Below are 19,218 nucleotides of genomic sequence, written 5' to 3'. Positions count from 1 at the left end.
ATAATAACTCTGTGAAAGCCAGTAATTATGTATAACTATTCTTGGATGTTGGAATGATTTATTTAAAAGGAATAAAGATCTAGATGTAACTATATGCTTTGTTTTTTTCCCCCTCAGTTTGCCCTGATAATCTCTTTAACAAAATTAAGGCTTCTTGCTCCAAGTCAATAAGAAGATGTAAAGAAATAAATATTTCCTTCATTCCACATGAATCTCAGGTACTTTCTATTTTTATTTTTTAGTTCATGAGAGGTTTCAAATTTGGTTTTATGGCTTATTGTTAATAAAGTATATTCTGAAGATATTTTTTATATGTATTTGGTGAATTTTGAACCTAATCCACAAATAGACATTTCCCATGATGAAGTCAGACACGTGAGCAATAAATTGGAATTAAAAATGAATAGCAGGGCTTAAATTTCATATCTGCCACCAAGTCCTTTGTCAAATTACAGAACTACCAGGTTATGAAATCAAGAGAGTTTTGAGCACAGTCTTTGTTAGATGACTCCCAAAAAAGTGTTTCATTTAGCTTGTGTAACCTTTTGTGATATTAAAACAAATGCTCTTTAATAAACTTTTTATATAATATTATGTAAATTAATTTATAAAGTGAAGGGATTTTTGACTTGTTTTGCCTTTGGAACATTGAGCCTTCAATTAATAATAGCAATGATTATAATGATATAAGCAAACACTCATATAATACTCCCTATGTGTCATATACTTTCCTGAGTGCTTTACATAAATTTATTCATTTAATCCTCACAATAGCCATAGGAATAGATTGTACTTCTCCATTTTGAAGATCAAGAAATCAAAGAGGTTAAGTACCTTGCCTCAAATCACACAGCTAATGAATTGTTAAGGTTTGTTTTGCTCTGTTCTCTGTGTTTGGATTCTAGCATTTTATAGAATTGAAATAGTTGGCTGTTGTTTGGAACTATGGTCAATATTTTAAGGGATAGACAAGTCCTAGACAAGGGATTTCTACGATATTACTTTTAAGATACTGCTGGGTTTTTTGTTTTTGTTTTTTTCTTTTTTTGAGACTGAGTTTCGCTTTTGTCACCCAGGCTGGAGTGCAATGGCGCAATCTCGGCTCACTGCAACCTCCATCTCCCAAGTTCAAGCGATTCTCCTGCCTCAGCCTCCCAAGTAGTTGAGATTACAGCCATGCGTCACCACACCTGGCTAATTTTTTTGTATTTTTAGAAGAGATGGGGTTTCTCCATGTTGGTCAGGCTGGTCTCGAACTGCTGACCTCAGGTGATCCAGTAGCCTCGGCCTTCCCAAGTGCTGGGATTACGGGTGTGAGCCACCACGCCCAGCTGATACTGCTGTTTTTGACAAAGATAATAATCCAAATTATAAGATTTTAACATATCTGCTTAACATTAAATTGTTTTCCAAAAGTTTCCTTTAAACTTATTATTTTAATATGTAAGTTTAGTATAGGGTGAAAGTGAGCTTCTGAAAATGATGTAGGATTTAAGTGGTAGTGTGAGAAATATTATAAACATTTCTAGAACATCTCGCTTCACAGAAGATAAATATAATTTTAGCCCCAGAATTTATTAAAATTCTGCAGTTGCTGTATTTGAAGGAATGATTTTTGTAGATATCTGAATAATTTGATGGTGAATAGAAATAACCTGTCTTTGCATGTCTAGAGAATGCTCTTGAGAAGTTTCTACTTATCAGTCTTTACAAAATATTGTGATTATGTAAGGTCCCATCTGTGAATGGTTTTCCTATAATAATTTTTTTCTTTTAATTTACTTACTTGAAAAGAGTCTTAGGAGGGTATACTTGACTGGGCACAGTGGCTTACCCCTGTAATCCCAACACTTTGGGAGGCCGAGGTGGGCAGATTATGAGGTCAGGAGTTCAAGACCAGCCTGGCCAACATAGTAAAACCCCGTCTCTACTAAAAATACAAAAAAATTAGCTGGGCATGGTGATTAGCACCTGTAGTCCCAGCTACTTGGGAGCCTGAGGCAGGAGAATCATTTGAACTGGGGAAGCGAAGGTTGCAGTGAGCCGAGATGGCACCACTGCACTCCAGCCTGGGCAACAGAGCGAGACTCCATCTCCAAAAAAAAAAGAGGGTCTACTTAATAAATCTAACTGTTTTGGAGAAATTACATTGAAAATATTTTGGATTTTTGATTGTTTGCAAGTGAAAATATAAATGAAATACTACTAGGTGCTTTGAGCTGTGAGCAAAGGCCTACTGAGCATTTATCAAGATTATGTTCAGTGGACGTTGTTTGTTAAATGCAAAGCAGTCTACTGTGAAAAGATGAGCAAGATATATGTCCTACCCTCATTCGAATACTATAAAGAGATTAAAAAGTATTAGACATTTTCAAAAACTATTTGAATCATGGTTAAATCAAGTAGGACTAGGCTCAACTAATTAAAAGAAAACTCTGGACTTTCAGTGGATTACACAACACGGAAATTTATTTCTTCCTAATATACAAGAAATCAGGAATAGGCTATATAAGGGTGATAATGCTGGCTCTATGAAATTGTCAGGGGTCTAGTCTCCTAGGCATGGCCCTTATGATCTAAGATGATTGTAAATTTTTTTTTTTTACTGTTATATCTTTTTTTTAATTTTAAGGAATGTTATTTTAAAACAACATTATAAAAATCATAGGCTTATTTCAATATTTTAAAATATCTTCTGTAACATTCCACTCAGAAGGTAGATAACAAAATTCTTCCCATAGGAAGGGTGCCAATGGAATGTGATATTATATTATTCAGTTATTCCATTTTTTCTTCCTACCTCATTTTTGCTGAAGAACTGCTCACTTAACATCCTGGGAGTGATCGTGTTGAAATTTGCCACCATCATGTTGAAGCAATGAACCTTCACCCATAGTATAATGAATGTGACACTGCTTATATCTATCCTGTGGGACAGCTAAAAGGACAAGACCTCAGCATCACATGCCAACCAGTCTGTTAGAGCAATCACACACATAACTACTTTTGCCAAACTCCTCCAACTTAATTTTTAAATAGCTGAAATATAGTCAAGGCCATATGGGTACTGTACCTGGAACTACAAACATACCCTTTTCACACACATTCAGTGTTACAGCAACAGCATCCCGGGACAGGTTAGGACACAATCACATTTTTTAAAATCAAGAGTAGGAAGTAAACATAAAAGAATATTTGCACAAGGCACAGAATCCTGTTTCTTGGCAATAGAAAACAACTGGCTAAAGAAATAGGTTTACAGATAGATACAATCTAGAATTTGATTCTTTGAGTATTAAACTTGGAGACATAGCTATATACATTCCAACATACAATCTAATATTTTACATTAGTAGTTTCTTATTCAATATTTAAAAGAAAAACCTACCAAAAACCAACACAAATTATATTTATTAACCATTGGATAACCCCTTTTATCCTTTATCAGCCACTTTACTCCAGGTTTGATTAGTGTAATCATGAGATTGTCTAGCCTAATGCTCTAGGGAAAATTCTGTGGGTGTAAGATGATGCCTTGCTGTGGAACCATTAATTATTAAGCTCCAAGTGAACTGAAGCAGATATTTATGAAATGATGATATATTTCCAAAAATACGAAAAACAGATAAGGCAGATGGTAACTCTAATAAGAGTCACTGAAGTATTATAATGGCACTCTGGAAATGGCTCATAGCAAAACCCAACTTTTTTTTTTTTGAGACAGAGTTTCACTCTTGTTACCCAGGCTGGGGTGCAGTGGCGCGATCTCAGCTCACTGCAACCTCCACTTCCCGAGTTCAAGCGATTCTCCTACCTCAGCCTCCCGAGTAGCTGGGATTACAGGCATGTGCCACCATGCCCAGCTAATTTTATATATTTTTTTTTAGTAGAGATGGGGTTTCTCCATGTTGTTCAGGGTGGTCTTGAACTCCCGACCTCAAGTGATCTGCCCACCTCAGCCTCCCAAAGTGCTGGGATCACAGGCATGAGCCACTGTGTCTGGCCCTAACTTTTTTTGTTAACTTTTAGGTTTGGAGTACATTTGCCAGTTTGTTATAGGTAAACTCATGTCAAGGGGGTTTGTTACACAGATTATTTCATTACCCAGGTACTAAGCCTAGTACCCAATAGTTATTTTTTCTATTCCTTTCCCTCCTCCCACCCTCTACCCTCAAGTAGGCCTGGTGCCTATTGTTGCTCTCTTTGTGACCGTGTATTCTCATCATTTAGCTTCTACTTGTAAGTGAAAACATGTAATATTTGGTTTTCTGTTCTTGCATTAGTTTGCTAAGGATAATGACCTCTAGCTCCATCCATGTTCCTGCTAAAGACATAATCTCATTCTTTTTTATGGCTGCTTAGTATTCTATGGTACATATATATATAGAGAGAGATACCACATTTTTTTTAATCCAGTCTCCCACTGATGGGCATTTAGGTTGATTCCATGTCTTTGCTGTTGTGAATAGTGCTGCAGTGAACATATACGTGCATGTGTCCTTATGATAGACTTATATTCTTTTGGGTATATACCTAGTAATGCGATTGCTGGGGCAAATGGTAGTTCTGTTTTTTAGGTCTTTGAAGAATCACCACACTGTCTTCCACAATGGTTCAACTAATATACATTCCTACCAACGGAATGTTAGCGTTGCCTTTTCCCTGCGGCCTCACCAGCATATGTTATTTTTTGACTTTTTAAAAATAGCCATTCTGACTGGTGTGAGATAGTATCTCATTGTGGTTTTGATTTGCATTTCTCTAATGATCAGTGATTTTAAGCCATTTTTCATATGCTTGTGGGTCACCTGTATGTCTTTTGAAAAGTGTTGATATCCTTTGCCCACTTTTTAATGGGTTTTTTTCTTGTAAATTTAAGTTCCTTATAGATGCTGAATATTAGACCTTTGTCAGATGCATAGTTTGCAAATACTTTCTCCCATTGTATAGGTTGTCTGTTTACTCTGTTGATAGTTCCTTTTGTTGCACAGAAGCTCTTCAGTTTAATTAGATTTCATTTGTCAGTTGTTGCTTTTGTTGCAATTGCTTTTGGCGTCTTTGTCTTGAAATCTTTGCCAGTTCCTACGTCCAGAATGGTACTGCCTAGGCTGTCTTCCAGGGTTTTTATAGTTTTGGGTTTTAACTTTAAGTCTTTAATCCATCTCGAGTTGATTTTTGTATATGGTGTATGGAAGGGGTCCAGTTTCAGTCTTCTGCATGTAGCTGGCCAGTTATCCCAGCACCATTTATTGATTAGGGAGTCCTTTCCACATTGTTCTTGTCAGCTTTGTCGAATATCAGATGGTTGTAGGTATGCGGCCTTATATATGGGCTCTCTATTCTGTTTCATTGATCTGAGTGTCTGTTTTTGTACCAGTGTCATGTTGCAAAACCTTCTTTTCTGTTAGGTTCATCACATGGGTGCAACCATTGTCAGTAGAAAACAAACAGGAGCCTCCATGGGTAGGCCCACGCCAAGGGAATTTTCCTCTTATGGATCCACAGAAGAAAAATAATTTTTGGTGCCATGTGGCTTGTCCTTATCTCCAGCAAAACAATCTAGTTCCCTCAACCCCATTGTGTGTCTGGGAAAAGATAGTGAAAATATTTCCATAAGAGGCAAAGACTATAACAAAGCTACAAGCTCACTGTGCAAAGGTGTGAAAATGTCATGGTAAAAAGCACCACATGCTAATTTTTTTTTTTTTTTTTTTTTTTGAGACAGAGTCTCATTCCATCGTCCAGGCTGGAGTGCAGTGGTGCAATCTCGTTTCACTGCAACCTCCACCAGGTTCAAGCATTTTTCTTGCCTCAGCCTCCAGAGTAGCTGGGATTACAGACACGTACCCCCACGCGGGGCTAATGTTTGTACTTTTAGTAGAAATGAGATTTCACCATGTTGACCAGGCTGGTCTCAAACTCCTGACCTCCCAAAGTGCTGGGATTACAGGTGTGAGCCACTGCTCCCGGCATTTTTTTTTTTTTTTTTTTTTTTGGAGACAGATTCTCACTCTGTCACCAGGCTGGAGTGCAGTGGTGCGATCTTGGCTCACTTCAGCCTCTGTCTACTGGGCTCAAGCGATTTTCCTGATTCAGCCTCCCAAGTAGCTGGGATTACAGGCATGTGCCACCAAGCCCAGCTAATTTTTTGTATTTTTAGTAGAGACTGGGTTTCACTATGTTGGCCAGGTTAGTCTCAAACTCCTGACCTCAAATGATCTGTCCGCCTTGGCCTACCAAAGTGCTGGGATTACAGTTATAAGCCACCGTGCCTAGCTGATTTTAATAGCTTTTTTTTAACTGCAGCAATCTATTTGTTACGTACACACCACAGAAAAATTGCCCCCGCCCCTGAAAAAAAAAAGGTCATGCAAGAAAATCAGATTCATAATATAAAAAATGTATATATCTAAAGTAGGCAAAAATATGGTTTATGTTTTAAAAAGAAAATATGTAAAATTTCACTATGAAATGCTTTGATTTGCATGTGACTTAGTACTTATTTCATATTAACCATATCCAGTTGCTATGATAAGTCTCTATGTTTTAGAATAGCTATTCTTTAAAAATATCTATTTTTAAGCCAGAACATATACGTTACATTTGTGCATCCATGTGTAAGCTATCCTGCTTGGTATGGAATCAAGATACTAAAAGATTAATAAAAGAAGTTTTAAAATCTTCAGTCACAAACTAGAAAAGAATATATTTCTTCAAGTTTTCTGGGCCACACTGCTGACTTGTATTAATGCAATCTGAATTTTCAGATGTAAATACCAGTCAGAGGTTGGTTGTCAAAACTTAAAAGCAGTTGAGTTGGGAGGACCTTCACAATATCGGCTCTTAAATCATAAGTAAAATTATTCTTAGAACTGGACCATAGTAAGCAGAAAGCCTTAAGTTTTCTTAGCTCAAACCCTCCAAATTGACTCTTAACATTCATAATCATGCCCTTTTAGGTGCTTTAAGAGGGCATACTGACTTTGTGGTCTATACTTTGTAAGACAGCAGGTAACTCTAGCACAAAAGAAACTGTAATATGGAACTGGGGAGGACTTCAGTGGCACTATTCCAATTTTATTGATCCATACTTTTGCTTTCAACCCTGCTTTGAGACCCCCTTGTGTGTCACTTTCTAACATGTCACCAACCATCACACAGTCCACAGGTTGTACTCCAAGGAGATTGCAGCATTAATAAAATATGGAAGGTGCTGGCTTCTCCTTCTGCTGTTCACCTACAACAGCTTGGACATAGGACTAACAGACACAAGCCTCATCTTCTCCCTCTGGGTCTGTCTGACCCCATTCATTACTAAAAGTAGGCAGACCTCCTTTCTGATTTCAATGAGCATAGCTTTGACATCTCACTGACCTTAGTGTCATGTGCTGTAAATGTGTGGTTTTCCAAAGGAGGTAACGTTCTTCAGCCAGTTTCCTATTGGCTGCACCATGTTTTGTTTCCTAGATTGCTTCCTCCCATTGTGAAGTCCTTAGATCAGTAATGCATGTATTCTAATGGTGAAAACATTCCTTCTTGAGTTTAACTTGAGCTTTATCACAGGTGAATTCAGCCTCCTGTTTATACCGGTATTTTGATTGTAAGAGCTTTATCACCTCCAAATGCCTCTCCTGCTTGTCACACCTGTGTCAATGAGCGTGTTGTCCAGGTCAAAGAAAATGGCCTGCACGTGGCTCAGCCCCATAGCACCTGTGCCCTGCTGCAACCTGCTACGTCGCTGCCTGCACATGCGCAAGGTGGGCGGCCCAATTTTGTTTTTTTCTTTGAGAGAGGGTCTTGCTCAAACAGTCCTCCCGCCTCAGCCTCCCAAGTAGCTGGGACCACAGATGCATGCCAGCATGCCCAGCTAATTTTTTCTTCATTTATAGCAGAGATGAGGTCTTGCTATGTTGCCCAGGATGATCTAGAACTCCTGAGCTCAAGCAATCCTCCTACCTCAGCCTCCCAAAGTGCTGGGACAGGCATGAGCCACCACTCCCAGCCATACTGTAGAATTATTACATCATCATTTGAGGATATACAAAAGAATGAGAGAATAATTTTCGTTTTTATCTCATTAGCTAAAATTGAGTCACATGGCTACACATAAGTGCGTGGGAAACTGAGAAAATTTTTTAGCTGGGCATATATGGCTATTCTTCACAAAGAACTGAAGTGCAGTTACTGAAAAGGGGAAGATGTTTGTTGGAGAAGCATCTTGTAGTCGGCCACAAAAGGAGGGAGATTCTCTTTTTAAATATTTATTTATTTGACACATTGTAATTGTACCTATTTATGGGATACAATTTGATGTTTTGATACATATCTATGTTGCATAATGATACAAGGAATGTATCCATCATTTCATGCATTTAGGAGCCAGGTTTTGTTAGGTTTTGTTTGTATTTTTAGTAGAGATAGGGTTGCCCAGGCTGGTCTCGAACTCCCAGGTTCAAGCAATCCGCCTGCCTCGGCTTCCCAAAGTGCTGGGATTACAGGAATGAGCCACTGCACCAGCATTGAGAGAGGCTAATTCCTACTGGGAGATTGGGAAAATATTTGAAGAATGGATGTATTTTTATAAGGTAGTAATGAAGAGGGAAAGAACCTAGGAAGTAAAAATAATCTAGATGTAAAGATACAGAATCAGAAGAGTGCAGGAGAACAGCAGGAATGTGGCTTATCAGAGGTGAAGGAATGAAAGATAGGCTCTCTGTAGGTAGGTTGGGACTATTGTACGTAGGAGGCTCCTGGTTTTACCAAAAATAATGACAGAAAATTAGCTGGTGCAGAAAACTGTGGAACTGGTCGTAAAGTCCTTAATGAAAAGTAGAGTCCTAGAAGTCAGGAGATCATTGCAGAGAGATTGGTAAAGTCAGATATGATAGTGCTTCAAAGAAATAAAGTTGGACATCAGCACATTTAGAAATTACCTGGAGAGGAAGAAGATTAACTCACTCATGGTGATTCCATGAATCAAAGGGATTAAAGAAAGATCTTTCTTTCCCTTTCAGAGGATTTAAGGTAAGTTGTCACATATATAATAAGGCAAGTAGAGTTGATCCTTGAATAACATAGGGGTTGGGGCACCAACCCCCTGTGCAGTTGAAAAATTTGTGTATAACTGTAAACTCGCCAAAAACTTAACTACCAATAGCCTGCTGTTGAGTGGAAGCCTTCCTGATAACATAAACAATAGAATAACACATATTTTGTATATTGTATTTACTATATTCTAACAAAGTAAGCTAGAGAAAAGAAAATGTTATTAAGAAAATCAAAAGGAAGAGAAAATATACTTACTATTAAATAGAAGTGGATTATTATGAAGGTCTTCATTCTTGTCATTTTCAAGTTGAGTAGGCAGAGGTGGAGGAAGAGGAGGGATTGATCTTGCTGTCTCATGGGGTGGCAGAGGCAGAGGAGGTGGCAGGGGAGGCAGGCACACTCTTTGTAACTTTTATTGAAAAAAATCTGCATATAAGTGGATCTGTGTAGTTCAAGGCCTTGTTGTTCAAGGGTCAGACAAACATAGAAAGCATTCAAGAATATGAGGGAGTTTGTTTACAGTGAACCTTAGTGAGTACAGAGAGTCTGGTACAGTTAGTAGAGAGGATACTAGAAGGGATCTGGTAGAGATAGAAACAAGCTAGCTATAGATTAGCATGAAGAGTAGATGGAAGACAGGATCTGTATTTAAGGAGCTGATTATGGATTTATAAAGATGAAAAAAGCATGTGGCAGTAGTCTTAAAAAACTTTTAATGATGGTGATGGAAAGTGGGGAGGAGGTAGAGGAAGAGGGAAATGGAGGAAATGTGAGTATAGAATGAGAACCAGCACCCAGATTATCTTTGGTACATTGGGGTATTAGATAGCTTAGATTAATTTGTGGTAGGAACCCCCCAGATCTCAGTGCATTACTACAACAAAGGTTTATTTCTCATTTGTGTTGTCCATTGTTGTTTGGCTGGGGCTTTGCTCTACATCCTCTACGTTCTAGTACTGAGGCCGAAGGGCTAGTCTGGGACATAGCCGAGGGAAAAGAGAAAATAGTGGAGCCACACAATAGCTTTTAAAGCTTCTGCTGGGAAGTGGCACGTGTATCTTCTACATACATTCCAGGCCGAGCACAGTGGCTCACATCTGTAATCCCAGGACTTTAGGAGGCCGAGGCGGAAGGATTGCTTGAGCCCAGGAGTACTAGACCAGCCTGGGCAACAAAGTGAGACCTTGTCTCTACAAAGAAACTTAAAAAAGGAATTAGCCAGGTGTGGTGGCACATACCTGTGGTCCTAGCTACGTGGGAGGCTGAAATTGAGGATCGCTTGAGCCCAGGACCTCAAGGCTTCAGTCAGCCATAACCATGCCACTGCACTCCAGCCTGGGTGACAGAGTGAGTCCCCATCTTAAAAAACAAAGACAAAAACAAACCTACACATGACCATGGCTAAACCTGGTATCAGTGAGTGGGAGGGAGAAGCCTTGGGCGGCTGTGCGATAAATGTTTTTAATCAAGTAATGTTATCTCCTGCTGTGGGATATTATACTATGAGGAAGCCACAGTTCAAGTGTAGGGTGCTTGTTGACAATTAATACAGCATCCTAGCCTTTGAGCAGGAAAGAGATAAGTGGATGAGCCACAGCTAAATTTTCATCTATGTTCAGGCTGCTGTTGTTGGTGCTGGGTTATGTCCAGAGAAATGAATAACTGTGTGTAAAAGGAAATGCGAGAAGTTTATTCATAATTCATTACTTAACCTATAATGTTTATTACTTGCCTACTTTCACTTACAATAAATTTTCATAGTTTAAGAGAAATTATCATTGTTTAGAAAACAACAAAATTTAGTTTAACGGGGAACTCTCAATACCATTTAGGGAGCTCCTGCTTTTGTATCCTCCAAATCCTCTAACCCAGTTCTTTGTACATAAGTAAATTATTTTGTTAATTGAATGAATGAATGTATCTGTGAGGTTTTGCTGTACATACGTATAGTAAGATTTATATTATGTCTAGCACAATGCCATGTCTTTTGGGGAAGTATGTCTCTTATTTTAAGGACATGAAGAGTATAAGCTAAAGAACTGAAGACATGTATCAACTATGGGAGATTTTTGGGTTACTCTCTAATGGGTTAAGGTTTATAATTTATGTCTGAGATATAGGCCGATTTTGGTAATGTTTTGTTTCTCTGTGCTAGGAGTTAGATTTTTATTTTAGTCTGACTATCTCAGATTCCTTCATCTGTTGCACTGGTAGTAAAAAGCAGATAGTACAATCTGTGTATGAAACAAGAATTGAAGGAGAGAGGTAGACTAAAGCAGGAGAGGAGAGTGAGAGAAGAAATAAAGGATGAAATCAGGATGACAGAGAAAATGAGATTTGATTAAGGTAAAGACACAGTTGTTTCAGGAAGCAGCATGGTTAGTGCAAGTATTTTTTTAACTGCCCCAAATAGTTGCTGCATTTTCTTGATATATATCTATATATATATAATATAGAAATATATATGATATATATCTATATATAAATAAATACATGATATATCTATATATGATATATATAATATATACATTATATATAACATATACATTATATATAACATAAATATAAATATATATTTTTTTTAAATCAGGTCTCCAGATTAACAGTGAGTTTTTTTTGTCTTAACTTAGGTGTATACTCTTGATGTACCAGATGCATTCTATTACTGTTATAGTCCAGACCCTGGTAATGCAAAGGGAAAAGATGCCATTATGGAAACAATGGCTGACCAGATAGTTACAGTGTGTGCCACCTTGGATGAAAATCCCGGAGTAAGATATAAAAGGTGAGACACTGAGCATCTGCACATGTTATGCTTCCTATTTACCATTCATTATAGAGGTAAGTAATGTGTCTGTACCTTTGCATGTTGGTTTGCAAAATTTATTTTCTTTGTATGATTACCATGCTCTACATATAGGATATTTAAAGCTTGTGGTTTAAATTTCAGACTAGCAAATAGCTTCTGTTACTGAATTTCGGAGCCTAAATTTGGTACAATTTACAGACAGTTTTTCATCAGTTTAAAGAATGCTTAGAGGAAATGTCTTTATAGTCACATAGGGAATACAGTGTTACAGTTAATGTTTTTCATTAAATCACCAACAAATTTAAATGACCATATTCTCTGGATACCTGTTACAATGTCGAAGTATCTGTAGTATCTAATCTGCCTATTCTAAATAAATTTTGGGGTTTTCTTAAGGGGTAAAATTTAACTTTAGTACTACATACCTTGACTTATATACTTCTTTTTAAAAATGAAGTTTACTATAAAGTGCCTAAATTGTCTATACAGTAAGTCCTCACTTAATGTTGTTGATGGGTTCTTGTTAACTGACAAAACCAATTTTACCATAGGCTAATTGATGTAAACAAGAATTAAGTTCCTTGGTTATGTAATGTCACCAAACTTCTACATAAAGACCTGAAACACGCCCTCTCCCTCTCCCTCTCCCTCTCCCTCCTCCTCTCCTCCCTCCCTCTCCCTCTCCCTCTCCCTCTCCCTCTCCCTCTCCCTCTCCCTCTCCACGGTCTCCCTCTCCCGCTCTTTCCACGGTCTCCCTCTGATGCCGAGCCGAAGCTGGACGGTACTGCTGCCATCTCAGCTCACTGCAACCTCCCTGCCTGATTCTCCTGCCTCAGCCTGCCGAGTGCCTGCGATTGCAGGCGCGCGCCGCCACGCCTGACTGGTTTTCGTATTTTTTTGGTGGAGACGGGGTTTCGCTGTGTTGGCCGGGCTGGTCTCCAGCTCCTAACAGCGAGTGATCGGCCAGCCTCGGCCTCCCGAGGTGCCGGGATTGCAGACGGAGTCTCGTTCACTTGGTGCTCAATGGTGCCCAGGCTGGAGTGCCGTGGCGTGATCTCGGCCCGCTACAACCACCTCCCAGCCGCCTGCCTGGGCCTCCCAAAGTGCCGAGATTGCAGCCTCTGCCCGACTGCCGCCCCGTCTGGGAAGTGAGGAGCGTCTCCGCCTGGCCGCCCATCGTCCGGGATGTGAGGAGCCCCTCTGCCTGGCTGCCTAGTCTGGAAAGTGAGGAGCGTCTCTGCCCGGCCGCCATCCCATCTAGGAAGTGAGGAGTGCCTCTTCCCGACCGCCATCACATCTGGGAAGTGAGGAGCGTCTCTGCCCGGCCGCCCATCGTCTGAGATGTGGGGAGCACCTCTGCCCTGCCGCCCCGTCCGGGATGTGAGGAGCGTCTCTGCCCGGCCGCCCAGTCTGAGAAGTGAGGAGACCCTCTGCCTGGCAACCACCCCATCTGAGAAGTGAGGAGCCCCTCCGCCCGGCAGCTGCCCCGCCCGAGAAGTGAGGAGCCCCTCCGCCCAGCAGCCACCCCGTCTGGGAAGTGAGGAGCGTCTCCGCCCGGCAGCCACCTCGTCCGGGAGGGAGGTGGGGGGGCCAGGCCCCCGCCCGGCCAGCCGCCCCGTCCGGGAGGGAGGTAGGGGGGCCAGCCCCCTGCCCGGCCAGCCGCCCCGTCCGGGAGGGAGGTGGGGGGGGGGTCAACCCCCCGCCCGGCCAGCCGCTCTGTCCAGGAGGGAGGTGGGGGGGTTAGCCCCCCGCCCGGCCAGCCGCCCTGTCCGGGAGGTGAGGAGCGCCTCTGCCCGGCCGCCCCTTCTGGGAAGTGAGGAGCCCCCCCGCCCGGCCAGCCGCCCCGTCCGGGAGGGAGGTGGGGGGGTCGGCCAGCCGCCCCGTCCGGGAGGGAGGTGGGGGGTTAGCCCCCCGCCTGGCCAGCCGCCCCGTCTGGGAGGTGAGGGGCGCCTCTGCCCCGCCGCCCCTACTGGGAAGTGAGGAGCCCCTCTGCCCGGCCAGCCGCTCCGTCCGGGAGGGAGGTGGGGGGGTCAGCCCCCCGCCCAGCCAGCCGCCCCATCCGGGAGGTGAGGGGCGCCTCTGCCCAGCCGCCCCTACTGGGAAGTGAGGAGCCCCTCTGCCCGGCCACCACCCCGTCTGGGAGGTGTACCCAACAGCTCATTGAGAATGGGCCAAGATGACAATGGCGGTTTTGTGGAATAGAAAGGGGGGAAAGGTGGGGAAAAGATTGAGAAATCGGATGGTTGCCGTGTCTGTGTAGAAAGAGGTAGACATGGGAGACTTTTCATTTTGATCTGTACTAAGAAAAAATTCTTCTGCCTTGGGATCCTGTTGATCTGTGACCCTACCCCCAACCCTGTGCTCTCTGAAACATGTGCTGTATCCACTCAGGGTTGAATGGATTAAGGGCGGTGCAAGATGTGCTTTGTTAACCAGATGCTTGAAGGCAGCATGCTCGTTAAGAGTCATCACCACTCCCTAATCTCAAGTACCCAGGGACACAAACACTGTGGAAGGCCACAGGGCCCTCTGCCTAGGAAAACCAGAGAACTTTGTTCACTTGTTTATCTGCTGACCTTCCCTCCACTATTGTCCTGTAACCCTGCGAAATCCCCCTCTGCGAGGAACACCCAAGAATGATCAATAAAAAATAAAAAAAAATAAAAAAAAAAAGACCTGAAACACTTCTAATATTAAACATTGAAAGAAATGTGACTATATGTACATTTAAGAAAGATTAATAAAAACAGGATCATTTTTTTGCCCAGTTATTCTAGTTCAGGCTCATTAGAAGGATGGCCAGAGCTCACCCCAGCAGCTCATGGCACAAGGCAGGAACCCACCCAGATTATAGGATACCATCCCATTGCAGGGCACACTACACACACATCCACACTCACTCGGACTGCGACAATTTAGACATGCCAGTTAACCAAACATGCTGCACATCTTTGGGATGTGGGAGGAAACCAGAGTACCAGGAGAAAACCCATGCAGACGTGGAGGGATCATGCAAACGCCACACAGACAGTGGCCTCAGCCAGGAATCTTTTTTTTTTTTCCTCAGCATTATATTGAGATGACGAACAAAATGACATTATTTGAGGACGTGCTAGATATGGCATGTTAATTCATTCCAAAATGAGCATATCCATCTAACCCTACCAAGGTCAAAAAAATAGAACATTAACAGCATCTCAGAGGCCTCTCTTGTGATCCCTCCCAGCTCTCCCGTCCCTTTTCTTCCCTAGAGATGACTACCATCTGACTTTTAACACATAGTTAAATTTTGCCTGATTTTGAGCTGGTATAAATGGAACCACATGATATTTTTTGTTTTTGACTTCTTTGCTCAGCATTATTTTCTGAGAGTCATCCATGTTTGTTGTGTGTGCCAGGCAGTTTTAGTTTTAATTTTGGTCTGCTAGTTCATGTGTGACCCTCTCGCCTCAGTTTCCTTATCTATGAAATAAGAATGATAATAATACCTACCATATACAGTTGTTTTTAGAATTAAATGAATTAATATCTGTAAAGCATTCAGCACTAATAAATATGGTAGTAAATATATTGCACTACTCGTAATAAGTATTACTCATTTGTCTTTTAAAAAGTCCTTTAATTTGAACATTGGCATTTGTCAAGTTAGCTGGCTGAACTGTTTAATTTTAAATTCATGTAGTACTTTAAGTCACATTACTCTTCACTTACCATTTAAAAATTCCACTATTAGTACTTAGAAAAAGTATAGTGATCTCCTTGGAGATTAAGTTATCTCCTTAATTCAGGTATTACCAGACAAGCTCTTTATTCATACCTTGGGTATTAGAAACATTCTTTTTCTCTCTTTCTTTCCTTTTTTTTTTTTTTGAGATGGGGGTCTCTCTCTGTTGCCCAGGCTGGTCTCAAACTCCTGGGCTCAAGCAATCCGCCTGCCTCTGCCTCCCAAAGTGCTGGGATTACCTTTTTCTTATAAGAGATGTGCTAATTACATTCTGGACTCAGTGGAGCTAAGTGGTTTGGCTCCTGTGAAGAGTTTAGTAACTGTTGAAGCTTCTACTGTTGGTGATTGGTTATGTTCAGGGAAATGAGTAGATATAGCCAATTTATAATTTTATCACTCACGTAAGGGCTAGTTTTGAGTTATGCTAATAAATAATCTGTAATCCTGTCTTTTAAAATTCTACCTGTTTCCACAAAATATTCCTTTATGCTTTATAAAGTATAATTTTAAAATGAAGTTTCTTTCTTTTGAAAATATTGTACAGAGTTTAATTTATTGTACAATTAATTTATTGTACAGTTTATTGTACAAAGAGTTTAATTATTGTACAAAGAGTTGAATTACCCTTTATAGATGTTACATTATTTATTTTTAAGGTATACAACCTAAAGATTCTGTAAAACTTTGAAGCCCTCACAATGAGACCTCCCATTTTTGAGGTTGTTGTGCTGGTGAAGAGCCTTTTTCTTTCTCTCTCTCTTTTTTCTTAAATAATTTTTGTGGATACATAGTAGGTGTATATATTTATGGGGTACGTGACATATTTTGATACAGACATACAATGCATAATAGTCACATCAGGGTAAACGGGATATCTATCACCTCAAGCATTTATCCTTTCTTTGTGATAAAAACAATCCAATTATACTCTTAGTTATTTTTAAATATACTGTAGTCACCCTGTTGTGCTATCAAATACTAGATCTTACTCATTCTACCTATATTTTTGTACCCATTACCCATCCCCACTAAACAGTCACCCACCACTCCTGCCCCTTTCCAGCCTCTGGTAACCATCTTTCTACTTTCTCCATGAGTTCAATTGTTTTCATTTTTAGCTCCCGGAAGCAAGTGAGAACATGCGAAATGTTCTTTCAGTGCCTGGCTTATTTCGCTTAACATGGTGACCGCCAGTTCCATCCATGTTGTTGTAAATGTCAAGATCCATTCTTTTTTATGGCTGAAACATTTGTTTCAGTATTTGTAATAGTGTAATAAGAATGACTCATATGTCCGTCTTTAGAGGAATTGATACATAGAATCCAATATAATCATGATGGAATACTATATAGGAGATAAAATGAATAAATCCGATATGTGTGTCAATGTCAATGTAGATAAATCTCAAACACACACACACACACATACATATGAAACAGAAATGACTGGAGGGAGAATACACATGAAATTAATTATAATGGTTGCCTTGGTTTGAGGCAGGGGTATGGGAGAGGACCAGGACTTAGGAGTGGAATAAAAGGAACTGCAACTTTACATGTAATATTTTATTTCCTTTATATTAAAAAATCTGAAGGCAGATATGATAAGATTTTTCCTTGTAAATTCCAAATATATCGATATAACATTATTTGATATATTATCTGAACTTTTACATGTTTATAAAATAATTTTTCATTTTGTAAACATTTTTTAAATTCCAGTTTAATTTTAGAATTAAACTTCATGATATTATAAAGTATACACTGAAAGAAAGATAATTGTTTGATCCTTTTTTCCATTTCTAGTAAACCTCTAGATAATGCCAGTAAGCTTGCACAGCTTGTTGAAAAAAAGCTTGAAGACTACTACAAGATTGATGAAAAGAGCCTAATAAAGGTAATGTATGCAAGGCAAGTAATGACTATGCATAAAGTCTGTCTTATTTCTTTATAAGCCAAAGAAACTTGCTCATTCATTTTCTAGTATTGATTTGGGAGTCATTAACATAGATCTCCAATACTGATTTGAGAATCATTAACATACACAATTGTGCAAACCTTAATAGATGGTATGGTTTAGAGGGGGATCTATTAACTAACAGATTTTGAAGTCAGCACTGTGTCCAAATCTAGTTCTGCCGTTTAATTCATAGTTAATGTCTATTTGGGCAAATTATGTAACTTCTATGTAACTACATTTTCTTTTCTATAAAATGGGGATAATAAAAGAATACCTATTTTAAAAGTTATGATTAAATGAGTTAATACATGCAAAGTCCTTAGAATAATGCTTGCCAATGTGTAAACATTTAATAAATGTAGGAATTCCTATTATCACTAGTTCTGTAACCTTGAGTTTGTTTTTCCATCTGTGAAATAGATGAAATAAGATATACCTTGCTAGGCGGTGTGAGGATTAAGTTAGCACGTAAGTATTTGGCACCAATGTGAATTTAATAAATGGCAGCCATTGTTATCCTATGGAAATAATATAATCAAAGACTAAGGTTGAAATCTGGGAAATACCAGCATTTACATGTGGGTGGGAGAATGAAGAGCTTGAGGAGACTGACAGAGGTGGTGCCAGAGGCCTAGGAAGCCATATTACAGTAGCTGGAGAATGAAGAAAAGGAACTGTTGCTAGTTTAGAAGAGGAGTTGTGCCAGGAAACCACCAATTACAATACTGTGTAATAAGTGGAATGAGAGAAGAATATACAGAGTATAATGGGAATATAGTCCCGGGCTTATCTTCTAAACCGGAGTGTTGGAAGGCATCCCAAGAAGAAGAGGCCCTTTAGCTTGAAGAATGAAGTAACATGATAAAGAGGGAGTTCATTGCATGGAAAACAGGATTCTTCAGGTAGAGGCAATAGAGAAAAAGGCAAAATCTACAATTAAACAATGTGGCTGGAAAGGAAGATATAAACTTAGATGTTAGGTTAGTTACCTTAAAAGTAACCTGTTTTTGGTTTAGAGGCCTAGTGAAGGCTGTTATTCTGGTTGTAGTTTTGAAGACAGAATGGCTTAGTACACATCATAGATAGTGAATAAATGTTTGTTGAATGAAGAGATATATAATCAAATATGCTTTTAGTCCTTCATGTTTTCAGTGGAAAAAGAGCAAAATCCACAAAAATTAAACTTGTCCTTTCCACTCTTTCTGCCTGGAAAATTAATCATCCTTCAAATACTTGATACCTTTCCTTTATTCAGGGACACCTGATAAAGTGATAAAGTGTCACCTCATTTTTGAAGCCTTTCTTGACTCTTCAGGCCAAGTGTTGCTTCCTCCCACATGCTATCATAAGCCCTAAGCCTGCTATAGAATTTATATTGCACTTTTTCCTGTTTATATTTCTGAAGATTCATAGCTCACATTTTTGAGGGCTTACTGTGCTGTGTTTCATAGTATGATTACGTTTAACCTTTTCAGTCATCTTACAAGGCAAAGATTTCATAATTGTGTTTCATTTTACAAAGAGAATACTGCCATGTAAACAGGATAAGCATTTTGTCCAAACTTGTACTGCAAGATTGTGGTCAAGGCTGGACTCAAATTCAGACCTAGCTGATTTCCAAGGCTGTGCTCTGAACCACCATATCATACTGTCTCAAAATTTAATTAAATTAATGTGC

At 39.9% G+C, this 19,218-nt stretch overlaps 1 protein-coding gene and 1 pseudogene across 1 annotated transcript in view; one reads left to right on the top strand and one right to left on the bottom strand.

The window, feature by feature from the left end:
- Positions 1-19,218, top strand: part of STXBP3 (syntaxin binding protein 3) — a 67,514-nt gene that overhangs the window by 16,801 nt on the left and 31,495 nt on the right. Inside the window, exons 6-8 of the mRNA XM_019039615.4 lie at positions 118-218; positions 11,679-11,833; positions 17,387-17,477. Coding sequence (XP_018895160.1) covers positions 118-218; positions 11,679-11,833; positions 17,387-17,477 — 347 coding nt within the window. The remainder of the gene's footprint in view (positions 1-117; positions 219-11,678; positions 11,834-17,386; positions 17,478-19,218) is intronic.
- On the bottom strand, positions 6,965-7,705 carry LOC109028207 (N-acylneuraminate-9-phosphatase-like; annotated as a pseudogene).

The sequence above is a fragment of the Gorilla gorilla genome, chromosome 1 (assembly GCF_029281585.2).
Source record: "Gorilla gorilla gorilla isolate KB3781 chromosome 1, NHGRI_mGorGor1-v2.1_pri, whole genome shotgun sequence".
NCBI classification, from domain to species: Eukaryota; Metazoa; Chordata; class Mammalia; order Primates; family Hominidae; genus Gorilla; species Gorilla gorilla.
Note: the sequence above shows the minus strand (reverse complement) of the source record. Positions and strands in the feature narration are given on the sequence as shown.